The sequence below is a fragment of the Prionailurus viverrinus genome, chromosome X, assembly GCF_022837055.1.
Source record: "Prionailurus viverrinus isolate Anna chromosome X, UM_Priviv_1.0, whole genome shotgun sequence".
Taxonomy (NCBI): domain Eukaryota; kingdom Metazoa; phylum Chordata; class Mammalia; order Carnivora; family Felidae; genus Prionailurus; species Prionailurus viverrinus.
The window spans coordinates 23868649-23880687 of record NC_062579.1 but is presented as its reverse complement, the minus strand read 5'-3'; the positions used below and the strand labels follow the sequence as shown (position 1 = coordinate 23880687).

Below are 12039 nucleotides of genomic sequence, written 5' to 3'. Positions count from 1 at the left end.
AAGGAGTATGTGTTTCAATGGCATAATTTATTGTCAGGAATGTCTACCAGAGGCAAAAGTGATAGGAAAGGCAGGCGGATGTACTCAGTCTGCAGACCACCCCCTGTCTTAGCTCCACACAAGCCCTCAGCATTTAGCAGAAATCAAGGAGTTAATATTACCAAAAGGGTCTCCGTTTTGTTGGAGATCTATGGGATAGCCTCATAATGTTAGAAATGAGAATTCACGTAAGAATCCTCTTGCAAAAAAAAATATATATATCTGACATCTGAAATCCAAGGGTAAAGGACATGAGCCTAAGGCAGTCGGTGTCTGAGACCAGTGCTGCCCCTCCGTCCTGGGCACCACACCAGACATTCAACCAACCACCATAAAGAGCCAAGAATTAAGTTACCGATGGAAGTCTCCAAGCCCGATGCCGTTCATGAAAGGCTTGCCTACATTTCATCTTATGTTTCTTTGTTGTTAGTCCAATGACATTTGGCTAGCTCATGTCCCCAAGGTGTTTTAGAAGCTTCAGTAGGCCTCGGATCCTCTGAGCAAAGCAGGATATGGTCCTAGACTCTCTTGGCCCCAATGGCGGGTACTCACTCCCATCAGGATCATGTACCCATCCAGAATTGCAAAAGTTACCAAACACGGCTGGGCTGTACCTGCCCCCAAATCTTGAGTAACTGGTTTCTATGAGGCCTTCCCTGAGCCACATGTAGGAGTTCCAGTAACAGTACTCCAGACCTGTATTTGCAGGACATGATTTCCATTTCCTCCCCCTCGCCTTCTCACTACTAATCCAGGGTGAAAAATCCTGGGCCTTTTCCGAATGCCTCCTTTTTTTAGACTGCTTTCCAGGGGTTTGAGTTCTCAAACATTTGTTCTATAAGGTTGTATCATACAGAGAAATGCAGTTAGTCACTACTTGATTTCTTAAAAATATTTTAATGTTTGTTTTTGTGAAGGAGAGAGTCAGAGTGTGAGCAGGGGATATGTATACGTATATACATATACGTATAGATATGTAGCTATACATATAGATACGTATACGTATACACGTGTGTGTGTGTGTGTGTGTGTATATATATATATCCCCCTCATATATATATACGTGTATGTGTGTGTATACATAAATGTATACATAAACTCCTGGATGGCATTGCTAATCCATGCATCCCAGAGTCTCCTCCTCTTCTTGCCTGCTGGGGCCTTTCTTGGATTATCCTAGCCCTGCACCGCTGACTCCCCCTGCTTTCTCTCCATCTACAAGCCTCATCTTGCTTCACCTCCCTCCTAATCCAGTTTAGATTCCATGATATGTTTTTCAGTCGCATTCCAGCTAAAATTTAAACTCCCTCGCCCCTGACAAAGAGGCACCTGACATGACCCCAAACCTGGATCAATTGTTTTCTCCATGCTTGCAAGGAGCACTGTTGGAGAAAGAGAAAATGGGGCAGACGAGTTCAAGATTTCAAAAAAATGTTGGTCCTCGGCCTCACGTGGGCCCTCAGCACTGTCTCGCAACCTCACTCGTTGCTGAGGTCTGCCTCTCTCATGGGCTCTGCCACAACTAATCCGAATGTTCCCACTCACCCTGAATTCGCGTTTTCATTCGATGAGTATTTGTTGAGCACTGACTTTATGCCAGGTCTGTTGCTTCATACTTCGTAGAGGAACTGAAGGCCTTCGAAGTAGGGGTCCCTTGACTCGTCTCTTTCCAATCCTTTAAATGGCCCTTCTGTGCCGTGCAGACTAGTCTCTTAACTACCACGTCAAAGCTTCTCCCTCCAAAATGATGTTCCCTTGTTCAAAGATAATCCCTTTCTTTTGTTGTAACGTGATTGATGACTAAAGTTCTAAATCTATATTTAAACAAATCTTTCGCTACATAAGGATAGGCAATGATCTGATAGCCAATTTAATTTCATAAAAAGAAGAAAAACTTGACGTATCGGTCTTATATATCATTCTAAATCAGTACTTTTATATCTATAATCAGACAACATTTAATGAAGTGAAAATTCTGCCGGCATGAAACTAGTCATAATAAAATTAGACTTGGTTTGCTCTTTCATGGAGAACATATTCCAGATGTTTAAGTGATTCAAAGAAAAGCCACAGTATAATGGCTCCCTTCAATGTTTTCTCACTCACTGCTTCCAAACTAGAATAAAATCTAATGAAATTCTGGTAGTATTTAAATAGCACAGGATATTGTTCCGAGTTAGCTGCACTTTTTGACATTTGATGTTCAGTGTTTAATAATTTGGACATGTATTTATAGGTGTGATATCAAAAGCTCTACCATTTGAAAGATAGGCAAACACAATGTTACATCCACTTAAATGACACAGTACCCATATTCATTTTTTACATAGTATGCCTTGTGACAGTATGGCCCCCTAAACACCGGAACCTAGGGCAGATGCCAAAGTGGAGGGTGACTTGGAACACTCTCCTATCTCCCTTTTCTCTTCCTCTTTTCTACCGCCATTCTTGTGTGCCTTCATGGTGATTTTTTTTTTTTTAAGTTTTTTTCAACGTTTATTTATTTTTGAGACAGAGAGAGACAGAGCATGAACGGGGGAGGGGCAGAGAGAGAGGGAGACACAGAATCGGAAGCAGGCTCTGGGCTCCGAGCCATCAGCCCAGAGCCCGACGCGGCACTCGAACCCATGGACCGCGAGATCGTGACCTGAGTTGAAGTCGGACGCCCAACCGACTGAGCCACCCAGGCGCCCCTCATGGTGATTTCTAGATGGCTACAGTTTTTCTATCAGGCTCATGGGGATATCTCCCCAGAATCAGACTTCACACCAAATTGTCACTTGAGCAACTGACCTCCCCACCCCCACTCAAAGCTTCCATTTATCCTACCAGAAATGTAATCCAGATGAAACTAAACATACGCCTTTTCTTCCCCCTTAGTTCATGATGATCCTAGTAGCCGTTAACCATGGTAGTCAAATAGCAGGAGTAAAATTTATTTCCTCTATTTTGGCTGAAAACCTAGAGTTCAACAGTTAATTGAAAAAGTCAGTTAAATCAGGGAATCATAAAAAGTAGGTCTTAAACATTTTATTCAATCTTAAAATAGTCACCAGTATTTTATTTTATTTTTTGAAGGTCTAAGAAATTTTATTTTATTTTATTTTATTTTTTAATATATGAAATTTATTGTCAAATTGGTTTCCATACAACACCCAGTGCTCATCCCAAAAGGTGCCCTCCTCAATACCCATCACCCACCCACCCCTCCCTCCCACCCCCCATGAACCCTCAGTTTGTTCTCAGTTTTTAACAGTCTCTTATGCTTTGGCTCACCAGTGTTTTAGCATCGTGTGAAAGTTTCTTGTTTAAGTGTAGATTCACTGATTGGACTTCTCTGTAAATCACACTGATGATGAAGAAGTTTCGATTTCCCGTTCCAGTTTCTGTAATGTCGACAGAGTCCATCAGGACAAATGGAAGGCATTCTGTGTACAGAACACTCCTAAATTTTTCGCAGAATTTTCCTCATCTTTTCCAGTCACCCCCATTCAACATTTGCTTTTCTTTTTCTTTTTTAAACACCCTTCTAGAGTGTTCAACCTGGTTTTCGTAGAAATAATAACTTACTTTCTTCCAGACTTAAACTTCTTTGGACTGTGAAATCTTTTAAATTATTTAATTGCAAAGCTAACTGGTGCAGACAGGTTCGAGAACATACCCACGCCTGACAACTCAACTGATGGGAGCTGAAGGCTGTACTTACTGACAGATAGCTCTACCGTTTTACTTAGAGGCTGTTAGTTAGAGGTCTCGGTCACTGTGATTCACAGGGAATGAAGACTGGCTACTCTGGTGAGTCTTAAGTGGAGATCAGTTAAGATAACTTCTACTGTAATTGCTAGATAGGAACAAGGACAAGGAAAAGAAGCCACAAGATCCCATGACAGGGGTGGTGCGGTGGAGGTAGAGAGAGAGGGAGAAAGAGACAGAGAAGCAGAGGAGAAGGAGAGTGAGTGTTGTGGTTAATTATGCATATTGGAACTTAATTTTTAATCACCTTCATCCTCCAAAACACCGACGCAGGATTAAAATCTGAGTTGACTTTGAGGGGAGGAAGTGAAAATCAAAATCTTGTAATAAAAGGCATTTGAACACGTACATTATGTCATCCAAAGGGAGCTGAAACCTACATGTACGAACTGAGATGGCTACTCAACTTAATGGCTGAGAGCCACGCTAGTGAAGAGAGATGATTAGCATCCCGGGTTAATCCACACTTTTGTCGGATTCTGCCTGGCTGTCCTGCCATCTCTGCGATGGTTTCCCATTTAAAATTCCCACTCGTATGATATTTATTTATGGTCACTACAAACACATGTTATTATCCAGAAGAGAGTGGTTCCATTTGGTAACCATTGCCCTTGTCCAGGCTTCTCCATTGACATTTAAGAAATCTGTCTTCTAACCTTTTGTTACACAAAACAAAGTGATTATGGGTCATTTCCTTGTAGAGATATGAATTTACATTGATGGCTTTTTACCTCCCGCCATGGGATTCTTTTAATCCGTATATTTATTTATAAGGCAATGGAATAATAATATTTACTGTCATTCCCTATAAAAACTTTCTCAGTTTCAGACAGATTCCTCTGACATTCCACTGACATGAAGTTGAAAAAAGATCGATACATAAGATGGGATTTTTTTGCATGTGTGTGGTCAGATAGAAAGATTTCTTTTGTTTTCCTTTGTTTTTATTTTTTATTGATATGTAATTCACAAGCCATAAAATTTGCCCTTTAGGGGCACCTGGCTGGTTCATTCTGTGTGGATCATTCAACTCTTGATCTCAGGGTCATGAGTTTGAGCCCCATGTTGGGCGTAGAGTTTACTTAATAAAATATATATATATTGTGAGACCTGTGCTGATCTCATAGTTCATAGGTTCAAGCCATGTGCCGGACTCTGTGCTGACAGCACAGAGCCTGACTGGCATTCTCTCTCTCTGTCTCTCTCTCTGTCTCTCTCTCTCTCCTGTCTCTCTGCCCATCCCCCGCTCATACACACACTTGCTCTCTCTCTCTCTCTCTCAAATAAACTTTAAAAAAATTCACTCTTGGGGTGCCTGGATGGCTCAGTCGGTTGAGCGTCCAACTTCGGCTCAGGTCACGATCTCGCGGTCCGTGAGTTCAAGCCCTGCATCGGGCTCTGTGCTGACAGCTCAGAGCCTGGAGCCTGTTTCGGATTCTGCGTCTCCCTCTCTCTCTGACTCTCCCCCGTTCATGCTCTGTCTCTCTCTGTCTCAGAAATAAATAAATGTTAAAAAAAAAATTTACTCTTTTACAGTGTACAATTCAGTGATGTTTAGTCTCATCACAAGATTGTGCTATCAGCACCACTGTCTCATTCCAGAACATTTTCATCACTCCCAAAAGAGACCCCATGATTCTCTAACATAAAATTTTTAGTGACCAGTTTTTTAAAACATTGGGTTCTATAGAATTATTATCACAAGGTCTTATCGTATCTAAGAACTATATAAGAGTCTCATACTCCATACATGACCACATTTTAGTGGTGAGATATTCAAGTTGATTTGACAGTTTGAGAGGACAATGCCATTCTTGTTTAGAATGCACATCCTGGCTCCTTTCATTTGGAGTGGGAGGGAATTTGGAGGGTTATAGATGAGGTCAGTGTAAACAGTGGCTTCATCGACATAAGGAACCAGAGAAATAATACCTGCCCGGATCGAGCAAGTCAAAGCAGCACATAGAACCAAGTAAGTGATGTTGTCCTTGTGCATAGACATTACATTACACAAACTGTTCTCCTAAGTGAGGGAATCTGTCCCTTAGAAATTGCTCATTGGAACATTTGGACATCATGCATCATGTTAAAGATCCATAAATGTCACCTCAATAGGGTAGATATGATGCATGGTAATATCCTCCCCATATCTGCATAGGGTTCTTCCCCGGACAGCCAAGAAGCCCCACGGGAGCCTTCCTAAGTCATTGCCACAAGGACTAAAATACCAGGGGACCAGGAAGTCATTCTTAGGGCTTGAAAAAATACCCTAATCTCTAAATGAATCTATTTATTATGCAGTTGGTACAAAATATGAATGTAATCTTTTCTGACTGAGTATACCTTTTTATTGTAAAAAAAAAAAAAAGGATCCATTTCTGGTTGGGAGGTGAGTCGAATTTAGAATCTAGCAAGATATTTTTCCTGTTGCTTTCCAATCCAGAATTTTTTTTGGAAAGGTATGTAATAGTTAGTAATTTGTACTCCGGAGGTAGGCAAACATGGATGCGTGTCCCAGGCTCCTCAATTTTGACCCACTGAACCTTGGACAAAATATAACCTCTGTAAGTTGTTTTCTCGTGTGGAAAATGAGAGTTCTCCAACTATGAGTCTCATAGGGTTATTCTGTAGGGATAAAACTGGATTATGGAGACAGAGCTCATCACAGGATCAGGCACCTAAGAAATGCTCATTAAATATTCGTGATTATTATTCACCCATTCGCAAGTGATCAGGGTAGTAATACCAGTATGATAGAGCAAACATCACTGACGCTGCACCCCAAATAGAACGAGATATCTTCTAGTTCGCATGTGTCTGATTTTTTGGCTTGTAGTGTTCTCATTTACCAACTTGCCCTTGACTCTTTCATACAGGTGCTTCGAGGAGAAATTACACCTCTGAAAGAGAATGTCAGCTACGTCAATGACCTTGCTCGCCAACTCACTACGTTGGGCATTCAGCTGTCACCATATAACCTCAACACTCTGGAAGACCTGAACACCAGATGGAAGCTTCTGCAGGTAGGCACATTATGAGCATTACAGTTCCTTGTTACAATGAGAGAATATACAGAGAAAGCTTGTTTGTAAGGAACAGTAAAAGTAATTTCTTCCTGTGATGTTCACGATAATATTTCATGAATGTAGGATAGTTTATATTCTGCAATAAGATCCTCTATAATGTTTTAAAACCTATTAACAATAATTTTTATAAATAGCTTCAAGTTAGAAGCTTCCTATACCTTGCAATAAACATGGAAAATAATGCTGAATCACGATAGAAGGACTTAGTTACTGTCATACAATTACTTTGTACTATCGTTGCTTGGACTCTTTAAACATCTATACCTTTGGAATCCTAATTTAAACACCAGTCAATGGTAAGACGTATGCTAGAATCATTTTAGAAAGATCACTCTGTCACAGACCTACCCGTGCAGGTTTTTTATAGGTGTGCATAATAAATATAGGGACCATAAGCATGCTCAGGGTCACATTTACTAGCTGTGGGACCTTAGGACCCTTCTGTGTTTCAGTCTTCCATCTGAAGAAAATGCAGACATTAAATGTTGCATAAATTCTAGCTCTTAGAGTTATTGCAGTTATAATTATTATTATTACAGTATACAGCCTTTGGAATCAAACTTACTGAGTGACCTTGAAGTCACTTGTCCTCTCTGGTTGTCAGTCTTCTCATCTCTAACTTGCTTGCTGTAATATTAAACAAGTTAATTCATGTAGAGTTGTTAGTTCAGAGGCTCATAGTAAGAACTCAGAAAAGGTCATATGTCTCTATGTTCCCTATGCAAAGGATACTGTTTAATACCCCAAACCCTAAAACTGATTTGACCATAGAATTAGAGAATTGTTTTCTCTTCTTTTCCAGTTTCATAGGATGCAGAGAGTTTGCTTCTGAGGACAGAGAGGAAACTGGGTTTAAAAATATTTGCTTTCAAAGTTTTAATAAAAAAAAATGATAAAGCAGATAACTTTTCGTATTGGCAGCCCATTTAGGGGTATGATTGAAAGTCCTGTTAAAGAATTTCTAGACCTTTAATAAAAACAAGTTCCAAATCCAAGACGTCTTGAGATCTCTTATAATTTAATTCCCATTGTGATGGATAGTTTTGAAATATTTGTATGATAGATGGTTATAAGTGGCGTTGACCAAAGCAAGGCAATGTAGTTAAGCGATTACATGCCTTTCTATGCCTGTTAGTTTCATAGTGGCTAAGTACGGCTAAGACCTTATCAATTTCATCCTTAGTATGTTTTTAACTTTAAGCATAAATAAGGAAAGTAATAAATGTCCAAGGAAAACCAGTGGCTATCTTTGTTCCATTCAAGCGTTCTTGAACTAGATCTTAACATTTCTTTTAGAGAACCAAATGCCGCATTTGCTTTCAGAATGTAGTGACGAGATTGGTGATCATGGCATGTGAGTTTATAAATGAGGTCAAGAGATTATGACTGATAGGGAGAGTTTTTAAAAATCAGTGCCAAGTGCTCCGTCGTTGCACTCTTTATTTCAGAGGTAAAGAGTGAGAAAATATTAATAGCTTGATTGTCACTTGTTCTTTAAAATGCATTGAGGACTTGGTTATAAATATAGGGCAGTACATGAAAGGAGCCGATGTAGTGTGGTAACAAGTGGACTGGAGCGAATAGTACGAGGCCTGACTTCCCACTGACGCTCAGCTGTTCTTCAAGACCACGTTGTCTTGAAAAAACCATTTATCCTCTCTCGGCTTTAATTCCTTCATTTGTAAAATGAGGCAATCCATTTGGTCTCAGGTCACATCCAGCTCAGTCCAGTGATTCCATATCTGGCTATCTGGGAGAGACACACATATGACAAAAATTGACTTTAGATCGATACAGTTGCTTCCTCTATTCATAATACAGATGTGGCTTATTGGAATTGTGTTTCTCCTTCTTTCCTTCCAACTTTTAAACCCCTCGTCCCAAACCCACGTATACACAGCCTCCTCATACTAAACAGTTTGATGAGTTTGCGGTACAAGCTCTTATTGTGGCAAATTTCACACGTTGCTGTTTTGGGACCTGACCTTAAGGATATGCTTAAAAAGTGTTTTCAGCAGAAAGCTGATAAATCCAAGGTTTGGGGTTGCACGTAACTGAGTCCATTTTTTTCTTTGACCATAATTGTAACCACTCTGCTATATTGTCAGTGGAAGTCCTTGTTCAGAAAGGGAACAAAGCCAAGAAATGAGGTTCACATCAAATAATTTCATCCCCATTACTGGAAGAGCAAGTCATGTGTTCTATCGACAACATTTTACAGTTACAATAATGTACCTGACTAAAGAATCACCCAACTTCTGTGGAGGGACGTTTAAGCCCATCATCGTTATAACATTATATTTCTATAAAAATAAAGAATTTAGTCACTTCCGGGGCGCCTGGGTCGCTCAGTCGGTTAAGCGTCCGACTTCAGCTCAGGTCATGATCTCGCGGTCCGTGAGTTCGAGCCCGTGTCGGGCTCTGGGCTGATGGCTCAGAGCCTGGAGCCTGCTTCCGATCCTGTGTCTCCCTCTCTCTCCGCCCTCCCCCATTCATGCTCTGTCTCTCTCTGTCCCAAAAATAAATAAACGTTAAAAAAATATATAAATAAAAAAATAAAAAAGAAAAAAGAATTTAGTCACTTCCAATGCTATGCCAGTTATGAAATCATGATAAAAAGAAGTACAAATTCATCTCTGCTTCTTTGTCCACAAAGACAAAGAAAAACTGAGAAAGAGAAAGGAGGAGCAATGGGGAGGCACATATAAACCTAAGAAGACGAGTCTTCAATTTGGGCAAAATAGTGTAATAGAAGAAACAGTCACATAGTACCAGGCTATATCTACTTGTTACCAGAATATCCTGGGTCGAGTTACACAACACATTAATTACTATTTAAAAAAAATTTTTTTAACCTTTATTCATTTTTGAGAGAGTGCAAGTGGAGGGAGAGGCAGAGAAAGAGAAAGACACAGAATCTGAAGCAGGCACCAGGCTCTGAGCTGTCAACACAGAGCCCGACGTGTAGCTCGAACTCACAAACCGTGAGATCATGACCTGAGCTGAAGTCGGATGTTTAACCGACCGAGCCACCCTGGCGCCCCATTAATTTCTATTTTAATTTTTTTAATCTTTATTTATTTTTGAGAGAGAGAGAGAGAGGAACAGAGAGAAAGGGAGGCATAGAATCCGAAGCAGGCTCCAGGCTCTGAGCCATCAGCACAGAGCCCGATGTGGGGCTCGAACCCACAAACCACAAGTTCATGAGCTGAGCCGAAGTCTGATGCTCAACCAACTGAACTATTCAGGCACCCCTTTTAATTTGTATGTTAAAAGAAAGCCATGCTGGGAGTTTTTTTTTTTTAAGCTGTGTGTAACATCAGTCAAAATGATAGAAACAGATAAGCCATGTAGATACGACAACCACAGCAGAGTGTAAGACACAGCCACGATTTATCTATACACAGAAATACAGTGTATGGAGAGCTCTGAATTTATTTGGAATGCGCAAATAGAAGGTTAGAGGCATTGGTTTCCCTGTTTGGAACTCGGTGGGAATAAAATCCCATTTTCTCCCTCAGAGGGGACACATTGGTAGGGATGTTTGTGCTAGACCATGTGACAATGTGTTTTGGGTATAGGAAGCCATCATTCCTTGTAGTTACAAGGATTTTCATGAACATTATCTCATCTAATCCTCATAACATTATGAGGATTACATATTGTCACTATTCCTTTTTACAAGTGAGGAAACTGAGACTTTGAAATAATAACCGACACAATCACGGTCACCGGCTCGTAAGTGTCGGTCAAGGTGTGAATCAGACCTTCTGAACCGTGACCCCTCGCCCCCGACCTTGTTTCTTCTCCTCAAAGTTCTATTTAATTTGGACTTAACAAAGTCATACTTTAAAGCTGGTTTGGGCACCACAGGTATGAAATACCTCGCTTTTTCCACGCTTCTCTTTTTTGAATGATCTCAAGGATCTTAACTTTGAAATCTCCCTTTTACAAACCAGTGGATGAATGAGCTCCTCCTCCCAGTGTACCCCTTAAAATTCACACCTGTAGTTTCCAATACAAAACGCTAAAGCATTACATTCTTCATTGTCTTTAGAATTCAGCAACTGTCCTAAGGCCAACCAAAAGTGATTTTAATGAATTAGCTCTTAAAGCGGAACCAGTGATAATACCTGATCCCGTAGACGTGAGCATCAAAACCAAATGGGAAGAAAATTAAACTGAAGATAAGCTTTTCTCATGTTGAAGCCATGCATACATGCTTAGTGATGTAGTCATGCGCTTCACTCACCAAGCACAAGCACTAGAGGGAATAGTCTCCTCCAGGGAGAGCAACAGAAGCTGCAAATTCACTTTAATATAAAGAGCACGTGCTTTGTTGACTGTAGGATGTCTGGAATGCAATCACTTGAAAAATATCGACTATGAAGACATTTCCAGGTCGGACCATCTTTAACTATGTTTAAGGACAGCCTCATGAATTATGTATGTTTGGAAAGGTTTCCTAAGATTCTCCCAAAGTCAGGCAGACATACTCCATCTTCACATCTGTGTTAACTCTCTGCCAGAAGGATCTAGACCCTCATCTTCGGCACACACCATTCCTTCTTTCCTTCTTTCCTTCTTTCCTTCTGTTTTCACTCGGTCAACTGTGTACCTAGTATATACTGCAGTGGTCCTATCTGGTCCGAGGACATACTGACCCAAATCCCCTTTACTGCTTAGGCCATGTTGGGAAAAGTTTAATACGTGGGTTTTCTTCTATGGCTTCCGTAATGGCCCATCCTTTCTCCCTTTCTCCATGTCGTAAACAAAAAAATAGGCTCTTGCGACCCTAATACGATAAAAGTACTACCTTTCCAAGATATCTGACTTAGAAATTCTTCCATAATTTCTGACTAGGAACTTGATCTACATTATCAAACTGGTAAGATTTGTAGAAGGAGATGGGATCATATTTAGCTAGCCCACAGAAATATTTGCATGGCTTTGTTGTTTAGAAATTGAACAAGAGTTTTAATTGAAGAATTAGAAACTTCCAGCTGAGCAGCTAATGGTCTTTACTTTGGTAAGATAGGTTTTCTTTTTGTAAATTTTTTTTTTCAACGTTTATTTATTTTTGGGACAGAGAGAGACAGAGCATGAACGGGGGAGGGGCAGAGAGAGAGGGAGACACAGAATCAGAAACAGCCTCCAGGCT

The 12039-nt window shown here is 40.4% G+C and overlaps 1 protein-coding gene across 14 annotated transcripts in view; it reads left to right on the top strand.

Moving 5' to 3' along the window:
• Positions 1-12039, top strand: part of DMD (dystrophin) — a 2022811-nt gene that overhangs the window by 1703588 nt on the left and 307184 nt on the right. For all 14 annotated transcript variants that reach the window (XM_047843142.1, XM_047843144.1, XM_047843153.1 and 11 more), the window contains one exon: positions 6669-6815. In XM_047843142.1, coding sequence (XP_047699098.1) covers positions 6669-6815 — 147 coding nt within the window. The remainder of the gene's footprint in view (positions 1-6668; positions 6816-12039) is intronic.